This window comes from Atta colombica, unplaced genomic scaffold, assembly GCF_001594045.1.
Source record: "Atta colombica isolate Treedump-2 unplaced genomic scaffold, Acol1.0 scaffold47, whole genome shotgun sequence".
Lineage (NCBI taxonomy): Eukaryota > Metazoa > Arthropoda > Insecta > Hymenoptera > Formicidae > Atta > Atta colombica.
In genome coordinates this window covers 3919270-3941485 of record NW_017259536.1, presented here as the reverse complement: position 1 = coordinate 3941485, position 22216 = coordinate 3919270, and the positions used below count along the sequence as shown (strand labels likewise).

Sequence of the window (22216 nt, the reverse complement as noted above, 5' to 3'; positions counted from 1 at the left end):
TCTCTCTCTCTCTCTCTCTCTCTCTCTCTCTCTCTCTCTCTCTCTCTCTCTCTCTCTAGAAAATTAATTTAATTTCTTTAAATAATCGAAGGAAAAATGAAATAGGATGAAACAAAGTTTGAAATAATTGTTAAGATTCAAATTAACCGTCATTTATTACGGCATATTTATTCTTACAAAACATCTACAAATTCTTCTCACAAGAAAAGAATTTAAAGCACACTTAAAGGATTTATAAAACTAAAAGTTTAGTAAAGTAGTGTCTGTGCAAACGTGAATCTTTGGTTTCTTCGACAATTAAATTTATTTCGCATATCTCACTCTTCTTATATAATTCTATATAATTATGAATTATTGTGCGTATATTTAGAACGTTAATTCTAATTATGTAATAATTTTTATTCGCAACTTCGGGACTACGGATCTCCTAACATTAAACAGCAAACTGAACGGGAGAATTTCTCCACCGATTTCAATGTTTGTGCGATTAATTGTACGTCCGGTTTATAACGAATGCTCGATGTATATATGACTGTGTTCGCTTTGGCATTCATAATGCTCCAAGCGTCGTTTCATCTTTGTTGTTTATTAAATAAGGATAATTGGTGCTCACAAATACTGTAAATGTCAAAGCGAACACAGCCACAGAGTTTTCCCAAGTTAAACTGCCAAAATATGGAAATTTAAGACCTCAAAGCAAACAAAATTTTCCTGTGGAAGTTTACTCGCAAACGCTTCGTTTAACAGACAGTGACTTCTTACACAGTTGGAATATTTGTATTAAAAATTTTACGTGTCCCAAATTATTTTTAACATTTGTTATTTTGAAACATATTTATTTTGTATTAAATATGTCATAAAGTAATGAACATTAAAAAATTAATATAAAAAAATGTGATGATATAATTTCTAAGCAAACTGTGGAAGCATATTTTGATACTTATTATATGAAAATTATTTATAATAAATTATTAAATTAATACATATTTTATTCACGTTTACCTTAGAATTTGTTTTAATATATATTGTTTTAATATATATTATTTTTATGTTATTCATTCACTCATAAATTGTGTTATTTTGACATTAAGAAAATATTCAAATAACATAATTATATTGCGTTAAATTAATATTTGAATATGTTAAAAATTCAACAAAAATTTTTAACAAGCTTGAACAAATTGTTATTTCTAACACAAATAAGTCATAGAATATAAGAATGAATGATATCGAAATATCTAGATTTATTCCCGTTATTGCTTTACAATAATCAAATATAAAGTCAATATCTCTTAAACAAAATTAAAATAAGAAGGCTAATCAAATTCTCTCAAGCAAATTCGCAGAATAAAAATTTTATTTATTTTGACGTCCTAAATTCATACTTTCAGTTTCATAGTTGAATCCGAAAACTTCCTGTATATCTCTCGATTTTTTTAATACGATTACGCATGTTTGCTATAAATTAGCTATGCATGTTAAGTATAAAACACATTCCGATCTCACGTATTATCGACATTAGCAGAGTATAGTTGATAGATCTGTACAAACTCGATTTGATCAAATATTCGGCGAATAAGCATTGGTGAATCTTTTGCGGTTTTATATATTTTATCTATCCTTCCAAAAATACGATAATAAAAGACAGCGCATAATCGAGAAGAAATTAATAACTTTAATTATTTAATTTTATTGTACAGACAAATTCAATTTATTTAAATTTTAATTAATCAAATATGCATTTAATTTTCTATTATAAAATAGAGGCAAATATAATTTAATATTTTATATAATATGTAAAGAATTTCGCTAATATTACAATCTCGAAAATTTTACATAATGCATCAAGAGAAATTTGTTAAGAATCAGACGAATATGTACAGATCTCTCGGGAAGGAAAATCCTATATCCCGGATGTACGTCTATTCCGAGGATGATCTACACTTCAAACGTCTATAATACTGTTACGTTTCTTCTCCACGTCTGCGGAATCGAGATCATTACCGAGGCTGCCCACGCGGCCTCGCAATCCAACACCTCCTCCTCCAACTTGACCGGTCGCTTTGAGTTTCTCTTGCATTTGTGCCAAGATATCTTGCATTCTTCGTATCTGCAAAAGTGAAATGCATAGCGAGCGGCATGAGAAAATATTTCAGGAAAATTGAATTGAATAAAATTAACTTTTCCAGAAACATGTAATAATATTAAAATGTAATATTAAAAAAATACGTCTGTTTTAATACTAAATATTGAAATATTTACGTTGCTTGGAATAGTACTACACCGAGAGGAATTTGTACTCGTAAGTATATAATTGAGGGGATGAGCGGAATAAAGACACAATTCTAGGCCCTTTTTCCGGCAAGCTTTTTCATGTAATATTGATCGTAATAGAGAAGTATTGTAACATATAAGTATTGTAACTTCTTAAAGACATAAATTCATTTGATATTGTACTCAATTGTATATAATAAAAAAGTAGCAAGTTACTTTAATTTTTATTAATATCAAGATTTTGTTATTAGGCCTTTCCGTCAATCTCCTCAATTTCATTTTACTACAATTATAATTATTGCGACAATATTAGTAATAATAATTATATGTATATTTTTATTAACAAATATATGATAATGAATATGATAATGAAAAGATCTATAATTCTAGTTATTATTGCTACAAAAATGGTTGCTACAAAAATGCAATTACTATAATTTAACTATAATTATTATCATTTCAATTATACATATTTATTGATAAAACTATGCAGTTATTATTATTAACATAATAGTAGTAATTATAATAAAATGTAATTATATTTTTAAATATTAAAAATTTTTTTCTCAGTATAAAATACTTTTTGAAATTCTAACTTCTGAAATTCGTCTCTGGAAAAAACTTAACACGGTCGTTAAAAATTGCATGCTCACCTCTTCATCTTTCTGCAAGAGAAGTCTGTCCGTGTCGGATATACTATTCTCAAAGTGCGGCCCGGAATCTCTTTTCAGTTTGCTGTAAAAAAGAGACGAAAGACATATTTTTATCATTGATTATTTGGAACTACAAATAATTTATCAAATGCAAATGAAGCTAAGTTATAAGTAATATATATTATTAAAGCAAAGAATACCGTGCAATTTTACGAAAGAATCAATCTTATAATTTTTTCAATTTTTACTGGATGGTATAAAACTAATCTGAATTATCATACCATCTCTGAACTATCATCTTCATTAAATTATTATACCATCATAAAGTAGTTTGAAACTATTATTGATAGACGCTTTTAATAATCATGCAAAACGCACTCGAAAGAGTTCAATATTCAAGGAAATAATATTAATATAATAGTACAATCCATTATTATATTATTTATATGTCAAGGAAAGCTTTTGAAACGCAGATAAAAATATTATTATTTCGAACGCGGCGCTTTCGAGGCGTCCTGTACGCATTGCGAACGCAGAATAAGCGTCCATTTGTTGTATATACCTACTGAAATGCAATATTTATTTACATGCGTAAATACCTCCGTTCCCGGATCGCTTGCTGCGAAATTTGAGAAATACATTGGGCTCGAAAATTCTCGTAGTGAACGTCCTGCGTGACGTCCTTTAGATCCTGCATATGCGTCGATATTAGCATCGTCCTTAGTTTGACGAAGTCACTGTGCTTTGGGTTCTCGACTATGATCAATCGGAATCGAAATGTTAAAGATCAAGCACTGGCACGCGAAAGCCAGAGGTACTTTAACGCATTCAATCCCTACTGCTATCGAAAACGCTAATTGATTTTACTCGCAGAAGGTTTATGCTTCAAAAGCTCTTTTATCAATTAAATTCCTAATTGCTTTTGATACAGCTCCTATTTAACAATCTAATTGAAAATTCTTGTAATTGTGAAGACATCGAGTACATTAAATCCTTATTCCGAATGAATGATTTTTTTAATGTTACTTTAATATTACCTAAGTGAATTCTCAATTTTTTCATGGTAGTTCATTAGTGAAGATTTATCTAATAACAATAATTGAAATTAAATTCTTTGGTTATGTAAATCGAGCAAAGTTGTTGCTCATATGAAATAACAATCACATAAATTTTTCCTAAATATTTACGTTAACAATTTTATTTTATTTTTTAACGTTATATTTACCTCAAACGGTAATGGGTGAAATCAGTATGATTGGAAAATATTAATTTTATGTAGAATATAAAAGTTCACCTTCCACTACTCCCCACGGATATTGCCGACCTCGAACTTTTTTTCCGGCAACCTCCAACACTGTCGAACTTCCGACGACCGCGAACGGTATACACGCCTTCAGTTCCTTATCCTGTTGCTTGAATTCTTCGTCTTCGTCGCTGTCGCAATCCGGGAATTGGTATATCTATGAAAACACGAAAAAATTTAGCATAATTATGACCAAATATTGCAATGTATAAACTTGGAAATTCGTGTTATTTTATATTAAAAATGAAAAATCTAAGTATTTGTGAAGTTAGCGCGACATTGTATCAATAGAAATATAGAAAAATTGCAGTTTCAATCAACTTTTCATAGTTACAGTTCTACAGTTCTAAAAATAAAAAAAACTCCATATTTTTTATATAAAAAATTAAAATTAAAAAATGTATTAATTTCGCAAATCTGCACGACACCTCCCTTTCTAAAGTACAAGAAAACAATAAATTTTGTTAAAAATTTATTGTTTTCTTGTACTTTACCAAGTACTTTGGCAAGTTACGTAAGCAGTATTATTCGAGTTCCATCAATGAATGCAATTTGAAAATAAAATTCCAACAATCAGTAACTTTTTTAGATTTTAAATATTAATTTAAACATAGTTTGAAGGTAAAGTGCTGATTATTTCGCAATTCCTCGTTCAGAGGAATCCTAAGAGAGTACTATGCTCAAATTATTTTTAAACAAAGTTCCGGCGGCTACATATTTTTAAATAACTTTTGAATACCTGAAATCAACACGACATTTAGAGAAACTTTTTTGGAGCAATGCAGAACTTTTCTATTTTTGTACAGAACTATGAAAAATACTATTGGAATTATAATTATTTTTTTTATATTAATGTGAATGTCATGCTAATTTCACAAATTCCCAACTAAAGCTTTTCGCATGCTACCTGAATCTCGTGTTCCTCGATGTCTGCCAAAATGCGTTCCTTCAGCTTTTTGACTTCGTGAGTGGTTAAAGTATCCGCTTTCGCTATTACAGGAACGACATTAACTTTCCGATGTAAACGCCTTAATACTTCGAGATCAATCTGCCTGAGGCTATAAAGAAAGATAGGATATTAAAGTTAAAACTGTAATTGAGTCTGATATAATAATTTCGTTCGATATTGTTCCTCGCGAGATAAAAATTATTTTTAATCCTGTAAATTAGAATATATATGAAGCTGGATTATCACGTACCCATGGCCGTATGGCGGTATAAAGTAGAGACAACAGTGTACTCTGTTATCTTGAATATTTTTTCTATTTAATCCGCTTTCATCCGTAAAATATTGGCGAAACTGCTCGTCGATGTAAGCCGAGCATGCTTTCCACGTATCCTCGCAATTTACCGCATCGCCGAATCCTTGAAAGGTACCGTTATAGAACGATATTTGTATAACATTTATAAAATTATTTCATAAAATCGTGAGGAAACAATATTAAGACTGGGTTATTCTACCTTTCGATAAACTTCAGCTCACTCTCTTACTCTCTTATTCGCTTCCTCTTTTGTTTATCGATAAACTAAATAAATTATAGTTTATCCAAAGATAGAACAATCAACTTTAAATGAAAATAGATCGAAAAATGTACGACACAAATTAATGAAGAAGGCCATATTGAATCAAAGGTCTTACAAGGGAACGTGCTCTATATTACAAAAATGATATAAAAAAAAACTTAATGTTATCAATCGGAAGATCATATAATATTCTAGATGGTCACATCTTGGGATTCTATGTTTAACTTAGGCCACACACATGTTTGGCTATTTTAACACAAAATGTCTCGAGAATAATGCATTTTTTAATAATAAATGTTTCAAATAAAAGCTGTAGGGTTTGAAGAGAACCATCGAAATCTATTTAGATTTTGAATCTAGAAACTTATGGGTCTACTATCCAATAATTTGATTGATTTAATTATCTTTTTTTTATTTGGGATACATATTTATTTATCGTAAATAAATATAAATATTAATTTAGTGCTATTCAAACATTTCAAATAGATTTTTACAAGGATATATATTAAAATTTGATTTATTTTTTTCCTCAGTGCAGCAATTTCACGAAATTGCTATTCACAAAAATATTTCTTTATTTATAAAAATTAATTCAACGTATCTATTGGTACGTATATACTAAATAAAATATATAAATTTGTATAAATGTGATACTAGAATATGAGCTAGATTACAGTTGCTAAAACATAATATTTCAAATAACATCAAATAAAACCATACGTTTCAACCAGAACATTCGGTCATTATCAATGTTATTATCTATAAATATAAGATTAATTTAATATAAGATTAAAATATATAAAATATATTACATCCTAAACGGATCCTATATACGCAAGGTTATACTGAACGACTATAATTATATATAATTACATACAATAGTCGTTTAGTATAACTATAACCGTTTAGGATATAATCTTATATTAATCTTATATTTATGGTAACAACATTGATAATGTCCGAATGTTCTGATCGAAACGTATGTTTTTATTTTATTTGATGTTATTTGAAATATTATGTTTTAGCAACTGTAATCTGGCTATTGCTCATATACTTTAATATCACATTTATATTGTTTAATAACAAGTGAGCTTTATTTAGTTTTATATAAATTTATTTAACATAAAAAAAATTAATAATTCATCAATATTTCTCACCTGGCGTATCTACGATTGTTAAACGAAGCCGAACGCCACGCTCCTCTATATCCATTGTCTTTTTCTCAATGGAGGTGGTCTTAGCCACCCGCTCTGAAAGTGAACGATGAATATTTATCGACTCCTCGTCGAGATCGGGACGAGCGGTTTACCCACTATGTAAGTTGATCAAATATTTTTCGCGTGTCAATAACTCGCGAATGCGGAAGATTTCAGAGCAGCAACCATTTGCAGTAATGCTACAGTTCCTCTTTCCATCACGATCAAACGGTGTCATTATTATTCCGATTCCGACCGCACGTTACGGAGAAAAATGTAAAGTGATGTGCGCTAAAATTCTAGTAAATTTTATAAAATTGACAGATCCATATTATAGAGACAGGCGTTTACTTATATAAAATTTACTTTACTTTTCTGGTAAATGATGAATGATCGTTGTATAGTCACACTGTAAAGTACTTTTTACATTTCGTAAAGTAAATTTTTTACTACAATTGTTACTATTAATTTATAAATTACCATACATCTCAATAGTAGAATTTACTTTATATTTTTTGCCTTAGCGGCAAACATTAAGTTAACCTGATAAAATTTACTGAAAAATATAAATAAATATAAAATCTTGAAAGTTGATTGTTTACAATCTTAAGAATAGTATAATTTACTTTGTAGAGTAATAATCATTTAAATGGATTTATTATTGGGTTGTTATGTATGTTTATCTTACATCTCTGATATCTTTTTACTCTTTTTCTTTAGGCAAAAATTTATCAAAAAAAACTGGAATATTTTTATTAGACTTACAAGCCTACACTAAAAAAATACTAAATTTTAATAAATATTTGTTTAAATATAGTTTTAAGTAAATATTTACTCAATATATATGTATTTAATACAAAAGTCATTAATTTGATTTAACTGTGATTTTTTTCATTGAGTAAATATTTACTTATTCAATAAAAAATATTTACTGTAATATTTATTTAATATTTATTTAATATTATTCAAAGAAATATACAAATATTAATATAGGGTGAGCTGATAAAAAGTTCATCACGTTTTTCTCGAAAACAATTAGAAGTAGAGGGAAGACATCTATTATCAAAATTGTAGGTTATCAAAAAGTAGGAGGATACACTTGAATGTTCTTAATTTCCATACTTCATACAGTAAAAAGATTTTATTTAAAATAGGACGGGATATTTTTTGTTTGTTCTATCGATGGTGCTCAATGAGCTGAATAATTTTGCATCAGAATATCTTTTCGAAAATTCAACTATTATCGAGATATAACCAAAATAAATCAGACTGAAAGTTTGAAACAAATTTTTTATTATTGCAATAAAACTTTAAAAATTCATTTAGACATGTCTGTAGTCTTCATAGAAAGTTTGCTTGGATTTCTTTTAACTTCTTGAATCGTTATTTATTATTAACATGAACAGTCTCTCATTTTAACTTATACTCCCGACAACAGTTGAATTTTCGAAAAGATACTCTAATGCAAAATTAATATTCAGCTCATTGAACATCATCAATAGAATCAATAAAAAATATCCCTTCCCATTAAAAAAAATTTTTATTGATAGTATGAAAACCAAGGACATTTAAGATTACTCAAGGTCATTAAAGTATATCCCCCTATTTATCTTACAATTTTGATAATAGCTACCTTCCCCCTATTTTTTAATTCGTTTTCAAGAAAAACGTGGTGAACCTTTTATCAGACTCACCTTTTATATTAAGATTTAGTAATTTTTTTTTAATGTATCCATTTTTCTCCGTGCGAGTATAATTTTATTTACAAGGGCAAACGGATTTGACGATGGTCTAGTCCTTGAAGACATCGTGTTTAATCAAAAATAGAAATTACACACACCCGCCACATCTGGAATTCGCCGGTCTTTGTACAGGTCTCCGAGGAAGAGGCTGTTTATGAGCGTCGACTTGCCGAGACCGGTCTCACCCAATACCATCAGGGTGAACTCGAAGCCCCTCTTCACCGATTTCCGGTGCACTTGCTCCGGCAGCGTCGCGAAGCCAATATAATCCCTGTCTTACTGAGCGAAATAAACGGTCATTAATATCGCGATATCTATATCTAAATAAATCTTCTCTCGCCATCTTTTATAGAAACAATTAGCACTCAATAATTAAGAAAAATCGTGCTCGAGTACAAATCTCTGAATATAACATAAAACTATGTGCATCGCATTGCGTTTTCAGTTTCGATAGCTGACTCATAGACTCTTATAAAAGCAACTTATCAGCGTCATATCACGTTTCTGCATAACTGATATGACGACTGTGAAACGAGCCGATTTGCCGACTCGAGGAGAAAAAAGACGATTTCGCGGTGGACCGTTTAACATGCGGCAATTTTTATTTCAATAAAACGTTTACGTACCACCGGACATTATGGCAGCATCTAAGGGTGCTTCCGTGTGACGAACATAACGGCAGCCAAATGTCGACCAAACGCACTAAGGCCGAGGGCGGCTCGCGTTCATGAATACCTCGTCGGGCCTCGACTTGCGCTGGCGCACTGTCGACCGGCCGATCAATAGTCGGTCGTGCTCCTATGATGCATTCCGGGCTGCACGCCGTGAAGAGGTTAAGCTGAGAGCCAGGCGTGCGTGTAGAATAAATAGCAACGTTATCAGCGCCCGCCGTCTCGCTACGCTTACACAGATGGAAGAACGGAAATGATTGTCTGACATCGCTTAAGCTTGACCGATGACGCGATGCTGCGACGGCTCCGTGCCGATCGCATTTTACATTGCATTTACACCGGCAAGTGACAGTAGTACGCACGGAAGTACGGTATTTGTAAAAAAAAAAAAACTACGATTCTATATTACAGCGTGTGCGCCAATTGAATAAGTTCTCATAGACTTATAATGATGTATGTATAAGTCTATGTAAATATAATAAATATATTATATATACATCTAGATATACATGTTAGATTTACGCGTGTGTGCGTGCGTGCGTGCGTGCGTGCGTGCGTGCGTGTGCGTGTGTGTGCGTGCGTGCGTGCGTGCGTGCGTGTGTGTGTGTGTGTGTGTGTGTGTGCGTGCGCGCGCGCGCGCGTGTGTGTTGATGTAAGTGTAAGTTCCTCGAAGAGATATTAACGAGATCGTTATTAATGTGGTCGTTCGACAGTATTTCTTATCATTAATGATGCATTTGCATACAGGTGATTAATTTGGATTCACATGTGCGCCGAATAAATTAAATAATCCGACGAGTTAACGTTTAGCGTAATTCGAGTCTCCGCGAGAACATGATGAATTTTCGGATTTAACGGATTTGCCAACAATCACCCGTAATTATTCGTAATCACCTGTAAAAGCGCTTGATGACGTGAGATTTATTACATTTCTGCGCTGTGTGATTATAATTTCTACTAATTAATTGTTATTAATTTATTTTTCGTGTGGCGTTACTTTTCGGCGAATTATTCAGGCATTTAAACTGTGGAATCATTTGATGAAATAGTTAAAACGTAGATGGTTTAATAAAATCTTTATTGCAAAATATTACAAAATAACAATCTGTCGTAAAAGAGGTGTGCAACGCTCGATTGTATAAATATTTGAAAGAGATTCTTCGTTTTCATCGCTCGGCCTTATTTCTTATAAACGTCATTACGTCGTTAACGTCGTCTTTGGAGCCCAAAAAAATGGGTGATCTCTGATGAATGTTTTCCGGAACGATATCTAGAATATTAATTTTTCCGTTTGTCGCCAGACCGCCGGCTTCCTTAACTATGAAAGCCATCGGTACGCATTCGTACAGAAGTCGTAACTGGAATTATGAAATTACGAAATGAATATCAGTCGCACGCTGAGAGAAAAGAATGGTTACAATTATTATAATAATTTAATTATAATTTATAATCATTTTTTCTTCAACTGTATATTTGTAATAATATAGTCATATATACTGCTTGAAAATTAGTCTTTTCTGAAGTTTTTTCTTAATATATTTTTTAGTATTATTATCAATAAATATAGTAAGCGAATGTGTTGAGAAAATAATTATATTTACTATAATTGCGATTGCATTTATTAAATAAAAATGCTTATTCTATTTATTATTTATTATTGATATTTTAATATCTTTATATTAATATTTGAAATTATCGTAGATTATTATATAATACAATTTTTTAAGAGAAGAGACATATAAAGTTATACTATATATAACATTAACCTATATTAAAACCATAAAAATGGAGCTTCTGACCACAATTATTTTATCATGCAATTAAAATCATAACCAATTACCAAACACTTTTCTCTCAGTGGATAATTTGATTTATTATGAAATTTTCGTATTTGATATGTAAGAATAGATGAAAAATATTTAATAATAATATTATATTATGCGTAAATAATGCTATAAATTGAAGCGTAATATTACGTAAGTTGATTATCGATAAATATACGTTCTCTTAAAATTCTGACCCTGGTATCGGTCTTCTGATAGAGAGCTGTAATCGTATTTACGTTTATCGGGACGAATAATACGCGAAATTCGATAAATTTTACAGAAATTTATGTAGAAATCAGGAATGCATTAATTTAAGTTTAAACCAGATATTTATATTGTGCCTAAATAAAATAATTTTTGAAGTCCAATATTTTCCTGCACATTTATCGGATAAATGGTAAACAATTGTTTATAAGGCAAAGTTTCTACAGCGGGTTATATTATTACTCAATCCGTCTGTGATGATAAGAGCGAGATCAGAAGTGTTAATAATAATCGAAGTGAAAAGAGAGAATCAAAAAGAAAACATTATTGACGGCTGCGATGAAGATAAATGGGATGACGCGAAATATATCGTAATATACTGTTATTATTGCTGTTAGATTTGTCTTGTTTTCATTGTTTTTGTATTTGTTTTGTTCTTTTCCTTTGTATGTTTTGATTGTTCTTGTGTTGATTATGCTTGATTTGTTTTCTTCATCAAATAATTAGTTCGAAAGAAAGTTGAGAAAATCATCGCGAAATTACCTTGCCATTGGGATTGCTCTTGCTCGCAGGATACAAAAAGATACCGCCGTATTTAATCGTTCTGTGTACGTCGGCGACCATGGAGCCCACGTATCTGGCACTGTAGGGTTTCCCAGTTGCGGGATATTTTTTAGAACGTATATATTCCTTAATAGACGAGTCCCACGTACTCTCGTTGCCTTCATTAATACTGTAAATAATCATACGTGATTTCAGTGCGATCAGTAATGACCGAGTCTCAAAAAAGATGTAATTTCGTCGTGTAATAAAAAGTTAATTTGAACTCAACATATTGATTCTGTCGTGATTACATTGACTATATTTGATTTCATAATTTCTCGAAATCTCGTGGCAATTTCGGTGCATTTCTCGCGATGCGGATGTTAGTCATCGAAATTGTTTGCCGAGCATATTTCATTCTATAGCTTTCATTTCTTTATCTCTCTCTTTTCTTCATTTCTATATACTAATATAGATGAACTTTAACCCCTCAAGAAACAAACAAACAACAAAAAATTAAAATGTCTTTATTTTGATTCTTAACGTCTATAAACAATCCAATTTTATAATCAAAAATCATCATTTTAACTTAACTGACGTCAAGATAAACTTATTATTTGACTTTCTCTTGGCTTGATGTATTTCTTGAGCCTTAGTACACATAATTTTCCTTTACTTCATACGATGGATCATTCGTATCTCGAGTTAAATTTCATCATTTTAACAAATAAACTAAAATTATTAAATGATTCTTACTTAATTTTTCTGCACTTAAAATTGTATATAAATGTTATAACTTACAACCAATTACTTAATGCTCCCAGTTTTTCGAAAAGAATTAGAAATGCAGAATACAAATGAGTCATCGTGTATAAGGGTCAATCTTAATTTAATTTATTCGTTATCTTTTTCTATTACCCATTTCTATTCAATGAAGATTAATTTTAATCTCGGTTCAACTTATACTTTTTTTATCTTTTTTTAATTGTTAAAACTAGAAAAAGATGAAGTTAGTTGAAGCCGGTTGAACCGAGATTAAAATTAAATTACATTGATAGACGGTAATAAGTCCTAGAACTACAGTTATAAGTCTTAGAACAGAAAAAGATAAAAAGTTAAATTGAGATTAAAATTACTTTATCTATATAGAGTGCTAGCAGCTTACAATGAAATCAACGCTAAGTCTGTCAATTGACGGTCATGATTCTGTCTACCATCTTCTGGATCATCACTGGCAAATGACTGGTTAAAATAAACTGAATCAGTACCATCTGCCAATATTAGGCCAAGTTGTCATCCAGTACTTAGTCAATACTGGGCCAATAATTTGTCACTATTGCATCAGTATCGCAAATGTAGATGACTTAGATCCGTATAGGTAACTTGGGATGTACTTTTGTTAAATTCAGTCATGATATCCATTCATGAGTCATTAAAGAAAATTTAAAATTTAAACTTTTTTTAGAAACCCTTTTTTTTAGAAAATGGATGGATACTACGATTGAATTTAACAAAAGTATGCTGTCCCAAGTTACCTGCACTGTTCCAAATCACCTACATTTACGGTACCTGATTTAACTATAGCAAGCAATACAGGCTCTGATTGTAAAATCTTATATGCGTACATTGGTAGAAATGAACATCTTTCTTTTTATCCTACCTATATATATTGCCTCTATCGGGCATACGCATGTCTCTTTCGGTCAGTATAAATTCTCCAATGGCTGGATCGTACGTAAATCCATTAACGCCTTGACCGATCGAGAGCACTATCATAGTCGCTGATCCGTATAGAGCGTATCCGGCCGCAACCAAGTTTCTTCCTGGTTGCAGAGCGGTTTGTAATGTGGAGTTTCCGGACTGTTCAAGTTTTTTGTAAATTCCAAAGATCGAACCCACTGAGACCAAGCAGTCAATGTTGGACGAGCCGTCAAGCGGGTCAAACGACACGACGTATTTGCCGCTCTTCTCCGTTTCCACTTCAATGGCGTGTTGATTCTCCTCGCTTATGAGTACACATGTGGTGAAAGAGGATGTCAGCATATTGATAAAGAGCTCGTTGCTCAGGATGTCCAGCTTCTTGACTTCCTCGCCCTGAATATTGGTGTTGCCGGCGATGCCATACCTGAATGAATAACGATGTGTCGTGTGCGTTTAACTGGTTAATATGCCTAAACGAACATTACGTAGCTGATTCGATTAGTTCTGGTTGGTAATAGACTTGAAGAACTTCGATTACACAAAAATATATGATAAAAGTAATTTCAAATATTATTTAAATTTTTTGAAAATTTCAATTGTTTTGAATAATATTTTAACGTGTGTATAAGATGATATATTTATATCTCTTAATATATTATCTTTATTTATTTAATAATAAGATGTAGAAATTTTTAAGAACTTTGAACGTATAGATATTGAATCATGTTGAAGGAAAGACTCTCCAGAGATTTAAAATTTTCAAGAGAGAAGATTTTCTTTTCAAGAGGGAAGATTTACGAACTTCAATACAGAAGGTTTCGATTAATATTTGAAACGGGCAGTTAAAATTTTTTCTATGAAAAAAAAATAAAATTATTATAAAATTAAAGGAAGAATTTGTGGAACAAATTATTATTTAAAACAATGAAAAAGACATTGTTTTTTGTATTTTTAAATAATAAATACATTAAAGATTGTAAAAGGAATATAAAACTTTTATTTAGAAAATAAATTATTATTAGAATCAATTGTTTTGTACAAATTTAAAATAATGATTTATTCAGTAGATATTTATTCAATAGATAATAATTCAATAGATACTATGAACTTATGTTCAAATAAGAAACATAATTTTTAATTATATAGAAAATTATATGGAAAAATAATTTTTAATTACGTTACAAAAATTTGAAGTTAATTTTATATAAACATAAAGGCAAATAAGAATTAATAAATCTAATCTCTCTTTATTAATTCCTATTTGCCTTTATATAAAATTATTTATTAATTTCATTACGGTTATCTTAATTCATACAGTTCAAAGCTCCGTCAGATTATTGATAAGGCAAGTTTGTTTCAGAGGTCGATGGAGAGCGACCAGTCATGAAATTGTTTTATTCATGCTGTGCGGTGTGTACCGCAGACACTGTAATAATGGGAAATCATTTATATGTTATTTACATGCAAGGTTACAGAATTGTCAGGGCGTAGAGATTAATGTTTACTGGCATGTATTGGCAGCTTGAGCACGACGGTAAATGTATGAGACTATACTACTGCCGAATACATTTGAATAAAATAAAGAGACGTGCGCCGGTTGAGAGTAAACGTTAGCCACGACACTACGAAGACTTTACACATTGTACATGTATTGGTCCGAGTCTCTCCGCATGTTAAATTTTGACCGTTGTGTGCCGGGTGAAAATGTAAAATCGCATAAACTACATCCGTCGGATATAATATATGAAAATCCAATTCCATTTGACAGTCACAAAGCGATCTTGTCACAAAGTGACTTAAACCGTTGCAAGTCGGAAGATGTATTTGCGCGTAAAATGTAAAATGTATAGTCGTAAAGCAGCGTAGTTTCGAACTCATGAAGATTACAAATTATAATTAGATTAATTTGAATATCTCGTAAAGTGTCTCTATCTCTGTCGCTTAAATGTGCCATTAGGACGTCTAGTTTACGAGGTCACGAAATGTTTTCCGCTTCTCTCGCGCTGCTCCTTTTTCGCCTATTCGGCCATGCGAAAAACGACGAATCGCACACATTCCACGCGCGCGTTATGTTTGCATTTTCCTCGCAAACGTTGGCGAGATTAGTTTTCGTCCAATTTCGGAGACTCATATTTACTGATTTACTCACATGTTAGCGATACCAGCTTTCCTCACGGCCGAGCTGACAGCTTTTATAGCAGTTTGTATACTATTCAATAGCTGTGTGAGGTCACCGGTCGCTATTGGCGCCTTGCGTTGCTCCGCCAGCATGAATCTCGTCAACGTCATGCAGTCTGAGTCCATAATTGTGTTTTTTGATGTCATCGTGACCGTATCTTTTTGAACAGCGGGCGGAACGAGAAATAGAGGCGTGAGAGACCTAGGCTGTTTCGACGGAGACTGAAACTAGTGATTCCGAGGCGTCGCATTATGTAAGGCCTCAGTTAGTCAGCAATATGTTATCACAACAGTGAAAACATTGATATTTCGAGTTTCCGAAGCTCACTCTAGCGTGAACTTCTTCTATGAAGTAGGTGAATTTAGAAACAAGAGAAGGAGAGCTATTAGTGCGCCGCAAGTGAAATTAATTAAATGTAGTAACAAGGCTCAGAAAAAATAAATCAATATAAATATGGTAATGCTTTTTATTGAGCCGACACACAGGTTCTTAGTATGTAACAAATTATTATTTCTTAATTCTACGATATACGTTTCAACCTCTAGATTTTGGGTCCTCTTCAATACAATAAAAATTACAATAATATAGAATAAATTAATAAAATACACACACACACACACACACACACACACACATACACACACACATATATATATATGTGTATATATATATACACATATATATATACATACGAGTGATTCTTATAAAGCATGTATTATGACTGCGATTGTAATGATTTTTCTTGAAATTGTATAACATTGGACCTGATTATGTTGGCTACACCTTCTTAATCTCCATTTTTACGTATCAAATTGCCAGGTTTACAGGTTAACATACGGTCTGTTTTCTGTTCCTGCATTAGACTGTTCTTGAACTCTCTTTTTCACTTTAAACAAACGTATATTTATCTCACTTTAAGTTTTAAAAATGTTCAGTACAGTAGTTCAGCCACAGAAAACAGATTTATTGTGTCGGTATCATATTTTGCATAACAACCGTCATTCAAAGTACAACTTTGTAACAATCAACCTCTTAATGTGCTCTACTTACTAATTTCATGGAAGTTTTAACAGAAATTCACATTATTTAATTCATACAATAACGTAATTTTATCACTTTAATTAGTAAATCTGGCAATTCGATGATAAAATGGATTAAGAAGCCAACATGACCAGGCTCAATGTTATATTCAATAATTTCAAGAAAAACCGTTACAATCGGTCATAATACGCTTTATAAGAATCACTCGTATATATATGTGTGTGTGTGTGTGTGTGTGTGTGTGTGTGTGTGTGTGTGTGTGTGTGTGTGTGTGTGTGTGTGTGTGCGTATTTTATTAATTTATTCTATATTATTGTAATTTATTGTACTGAGGAGAATCCAAAATCTAGAAGTTGAAACGTATACCGTAGAATTAAGAAATAATAATTTGTTACACTCTAAGAATCTCTGTCGGCTCGATAAAAGGCATTACCATATTTATATTCAAATATGAAAAGGTAGAATACCAAATTATTATTTATATTGTTACATTGAAAAGTATTATTTAAATTCATGAAATGTTTTATTTAAAATTATATTAATACAAAAAATGAATTTATATTTTTTATATGTAGGAATTTTTTAATTAAAAAATATTTTTGGAATATCAAAGTTAAGCAGCAACGAGCTAAGCATCTAAGAAATATTAAAAATATATATAACATTTTGTTCTAAATATTTTTAAAAAAGGAAATTCCAAGGTATAGATTTACCAGGAAGTGAGACTATTTTACGATCGACGTTTGCTCGACCGCGAACGGTGATATGCGACCTAGTTCCGGTTTATAAAATTATTCTTCGAAATAACGTTTAAATAACGTGATATCATTGAATGGGAAACGAGATCATACTTATTTAATATTTGTTTATATATTATTCCATAAATATATAATAGGAATGCAATGAATATGTGGATTTGTAAACACATTGCTCATGTTCTATAAAACGTGATAATCATTAGAGTTTATTTTTGGATGGTTTGAAGTCAATTTTCGCATTGAGATTATAAACTGCCATTGATTTATCTTTCCTCGTTTCTCTCGTACTACAAATTGATATTTTATTAATTCATTGAAGCGCGGATGGTGAATTTTACACAAATACATACACTCGTGTACATATATACGTGTTATACCTAACATTTTAATATATAAAATTTGTTGAATTTACTGCGCGTGTCTGCGCATCAGTTAGTCACGCTTCGGTTTATAAAAGAGTAAATCCTTCGTGAAACCGATAATCACATAAAATAAGCGAACAATGACGTAGTTAATACGTAAATTTTATTCGATAGTTATTTGTTGCTGGTTTTTTCCGCATTTTATCTTATCCGGCTTGCTTTTTCCGCACATTATTTTCATCTCTGTAACACATGTAAATATATTCAGGTTTGTTACACACTGCAGTCTTGTAAGCGAAAACTACAGAGAGATAAGTGTAAAAAAAGTATTGCAGATTCACACATGCACGGTAGTATTCTATTATCCAGTCGTATTATCAGGGTCGTGTAAACCGGAACTAGGTCGCATTAAGATTCATTTCGCTGATTATGCATTATCCTTCCATGCGGAAACATAGAGTGTCGCACGTCATTCGACGTAACGTAAGAATGATTTTATTGCTTCTCATCGCGAAGTGTAAATCGATTTTCGTATATTTGCACTCATACACATATACGGAATGTTCTTGAAATTCCGACCCATTTCAAATCTATTTTGAAGATTCTATTATGCGGTTATTTCGAGTTCAAATTAATTCCAGAATGCGTCTCGCGATAGATAAGACCTGTAATATCGTAGCTTTGTTGTAAATGCTGTTATTACGCTGTGCGATGTAATTAAACTAAATGGTATATAACGAAATTAGTGTCGCAATGATGTTAAATCGATCGAATCTGATCCGCCTAAATAATGGCAATTTACCGACTTGAGTATATAGTAACTGCCTTACGTTACAAATTATTCATTCTTTTTTCTTATATAATTTTAACTAATAGAAACTTTCATCAGTGCTATAAGCGAAATATTCGTTGAAACAACCATCAACATTAATAAATAGTTTTTGAACTTTATTGACATCGCAAATATGTATAAAATAATAAACTTTATTGACGTCGCAATATGTTGCCCCCAAGGCTATCACTCGGGCTATCATAAATAAAAGATGAGGAGGAAAAAAGTACGTCGGTATTTATTAAAGTTTCTATAATACAATATATACAATTTATTTTATATCTTTTATATTTTTATGCTATTTAGACCCAAGCTCACACATACACGCGCGTGCTTTTCTACGAACTTGCTAAAAATTTGTAGCTTCCACTCTACGACATTTCTGCGAAATGCTTTTTGTCCTCGGGCGTAGATTAAAATTGTAAGAATTGTGGTTGGTCGATGATATCTTCACCGCTTCGGCCGGGCTTCTTCGAGTCAGATGCTCGTAACCAGTGGCTGCACCGACATTTGTCGTAATTATTAAAGGGAAAAAATCGCGCAAGATGTCGGCGGAATATTTTTCTGGCCGTTTCTCTGACATTTTTCTCATCTTTTTCCATGAAACATATGGCTCGATCATAGGAAGGTTTGCACCAATTGTGACGATCTAACAAATCGATGACACTAGCGCGTTTATAAATCGGTTTTCGTACTCGAGTGGTCCGTGATGCTATTCAATCCGGAAATTTCGTATGACCTAAGTAAAACAAAAACGTCTTCAGCATATTCCTTTCGCAATTTGTACTGCGCGCGACCGGAAGAATGAGTATGCAAGCGTCGTGTTCTCGCGGCTTTTCCGCTTGGAAATCATTTCGAGAATCAGCTATTCAGTTGAAAAGCGTGATTCCGAGACTCGTAATTCTCACTAGAAGATTGCTTCTGAATTTCTGCGTGAAGGCTCTTTCGCCAAAAATCAAATTTCTAACTCACATGCAAAACTAATATATTTGAATATTAATAAAATAGTATAATGTAAAGCGGTATAGAATAATTGTCCCTATTAGTATGCTTTTGTATTTAAATAAGTCATAAAGGAAATAAAGTAGAAATAAATAAGAAAAAAATTTTTTTAATTAAATTGTTAATGTATATATACGATAATAAAGATAATATTCTATTTTTTAATTATTAAAATGCAGTAAGTATTTTTGAATGATACATACATCACAATTTAGAGAAATTTATGTGAAACTCGTAATACCGCGCAAGATTTTAAGCTTCTCCCTATTAATATATTGTGTTGGAGCTGAGACCATTATATTATGGGTGACATTGAAATTGCAAGTATGATTAAAACAATGATTTATATAATATTAACTTAAACAATTAGCTTACATTTATTATTTGTTTTAGTAATTATGTATTAAAAGTCATGTGAATAAACACAGAAATTGAAGGTACATTAATAGAATTATCGCCCCTTAGAGGGATACACAAACACATATTTTTTATTTCCATTAAGAATATTATAAGATATTAACGTTTTTTTTTAGATTAAAAAAATATATAAGAAAAAGAAATATTGAAAATCAATTTCAAGCAAACAAAACTAAAGCTAAAATATTTAATGATTAATATAATGAGCAAGTTGGCTTAAAGACTAACTAGTTACCCTATTCGCGTATATATTCAAGTATTTTGTAGATAAATATATACACGAGCACTAACCGCGGAAATAAAAGTAGCCATTTTTGTTAATGTTCATATTAAACTGCTGGGATAAATTACGGAATCATGCTTCTCAATTCTTCACGAGGAAAGGAATGACGCCAACAGAATCTGCGAGAATATTTAGCTCTCCGGGAATTCGTACTTGAGCACAACATCGTTATTGCACTGCCATGCACAGTCACGCATAGTCCAACGCTCCAAGAGAATCTGCATATTATGCAAGCATGTCGTCCGTTTCTGTTATTGTCTCAGTATGCGATATACTCTTGCGCGTGCACTCGTTTAAACCTCTCAACTTATTAAACATCTATGCTTATCGTGTATGAATAAAACATTGGTGAAAAGAAGAATTCTTCTCGGAGACATGCGAGTGAATTGAAAACAAACAAAAATCAGATTTCCGTGTTACTCATTTAAAGGACATTTACTTCGCTTCAGCTGTTTGAAAGCGTGTAGGAATGAGTGAAATATAACAATAAGATTAATAGGACAACCACTAATTATATAATAGTAGTTTTTTCCGTTTCTTAACAAATCTTTTAAACGACAAGCAACGAATGAAATTGTCTATAGCATGAATAATATAATATATAATTATTTTATGTTAAAGAAATATATAATTTTTCTTTATGCTAAAAAAATAAAAAATAGAAAACATTTTATTAGTAATAGCTGAATTTTTGTTGACTACTTGTCATTACACGGAAAGAATGATTTTATTTAAAAATTTAGATTAAATACAGATTTGAAAATAATTTTGTTGGACGATCACATAATTGTAGGAAACTCAAATATAAGCAATGTTGCATGCAGTTTTGACATTCTAACCAACCAGTTTGAGCATTTAATTATTACATTATAATTATTTTAATTGTCTACAGAAATTATTTTCATATCTAGCTAAATTTTTAGATACTTTATTCAAACCCATGTATTTAAAGTTCTTCCCATGTATTTAAAGATTTATTTTATTAATTGAGATTCGAACTTATTAATTAATTTTTGTCAAAATATCTTAATCTTGCCTAAATATCTTAATTTTGCCTGTAAAAATTCAGAGCTCAGGGAATTCAAAACATTTTTGTTTGGCATCGTTTTGTTCTTAACGTGAGACACGTTATTTCGAAATGGAAATCTTGTTATCGTTATCCCAGAAACTGAATCCCCTGAGCAATAGAATTACCAGCAGGACGAGCAAGTTTACGAACTGTCAAGAGTAATGTCTCGAGTTCCATTTCAGCGAATCGTCGACCAATGCAGGTGCGAAAGCCAAATCCGAAAGGCATGTACGCGAAGGGATGCGCCTCCTTGGCTGATGGAAACTCCGTGTTACCCCGCAACTATCTCTCGGGAATGTATTTCTGCGTTCTCGAAAACTGCGTGGGCTCATTCACGATTAGAGAATGGCAAGCCATGACATCGAACTGATGGCATAGAAAAGAGAATCATTTGAATATGCGATTTCATTGATGTAATTTGTTTCGCGACATGTATACCTGATAAACTTATCAATTCATGTAAATCGTGTAATTTAAAGTGAATTTTTTTCTTACGCTGAAAAAAATATTTAATTTTAATAAATATTTGTGTTTGAATAATTTAAAGTAAATATTTACTAAATGTGAACAGATGTTTGTTTGATATAAAAACCATGAATTAAAAAATGATAGTAAAATCAAATGATTTGATTTATT

At 31.3% G+C, this 22216-nt stretch overlaps 3 protein-coding genes and 1 pseudogene across 4 annotated transcripts in view; 1 reads left to right on the top strand and 3 right to left on the bottom strand.

Moving 5' to 3' along the window:
- Positions 1-22216, top strand: part of LOC108691567 (glutamate-gated chloride channel) — a 77493-nt gene that overhangs the window by 1620 nt on the left and 53657 nt on the right. The window lies entirely within an intron of this gene.
- On the bottom strand, positions 1946-9443 carry LOC108691568 (septin-2). 2 transcript variants are annotated; one of them, XM_018199370.1, is made up of 9 exons: positions 9319-9443; positions 8791-8967; positions 6912-7004; positions 5430-5595; positions 5138-5288; positions 4222-4387; positions 3515-3683; positions 2928-3009; positions 1946-2110 (listed from the first exon to the last, which is right to left on the bottom strand). In XM_018199370.1, the coding sequence occupies exons 1-9, from the start codon at positions 9326-9328 to the stop codon at positions 1946-1948; spliced, it is 1179 nt and encodes a 392-aa protein (XP_018054859.1). In that variant the 5' UTR covers positions 9329-9443. The 2 variants fall into 2 exon arrangements, with proteins under 2 accessions (XP_018054859.1, XP_018054860.1); XM_018199371.1 differs by having other exon boundaries at positions 3527-3683.
- On the bottom strand, positions 10433-16026 carry LOC108691570 (fructose-1,6-bisphosphatase 1). The gene is made up of 4 exons (XM_018199372.1): positions 15787-16026; positions 13597-14061; positions 11937-12126; positions 10433-10721 (listed from the first exon to the last, which is right to left on the bottom strand). Exons 1-4 carry the CDS (start codon positions 15960-15962, stop codon positions 10530-10532), a joined length of 1023 nt encoding a protein of 340 aa, XP_018054861.1. The 5' UTR covers positions 15963-16026; the 3' UTR covers positions 10433-10529.
- The window catches only part of LOC108691459, an 8321-nt pseudogene continuing 5563 nt past the window's right edge, over positions 19459-22216 (bottom strand).

Excerpts from the sequence above, each read along its gene's own strand:
- LOC108691568 (XM_018199370.1), bottom strand. Across the intron at positions 5,289-5,429 it reads ATACCGCCATACGGCCATGG|CCTCAGGCAGATTGATCTCG; the intron begins GTACGTGATAAT and ends CTTTCTTTATAG. Across the intron at positions 2,111-2,927 it reads TCTTGCAGAAAGATGAAGAG|ATACGAAGAATGCAAGATAT; the intron begins GTGAGCATGCAA and ends TCACTTTTGCAG.
- LOC108691570 (XM_018199372.1), bottom strand. The coding sequence starts at position 15,962 with ATGACATCAAAAAACACAATTATGGACTCAGACTGCATGACGTTGACG. Across the intron at positions 12,127-13,596 it reads GATAGAGGCAATATATATAG|TATTAATGAAGGCAACGAGA; the intron begins GTAGGATAAAAA and ends GATTATTTACAG. Across the intron at positions 10,722-11,936 it reads AGAGCAATCCCAATGGCAAG|TTACGACTTCTGTACGAATG; the intron begins GTAATTTCGCGA and ends TCATAATTCCAG.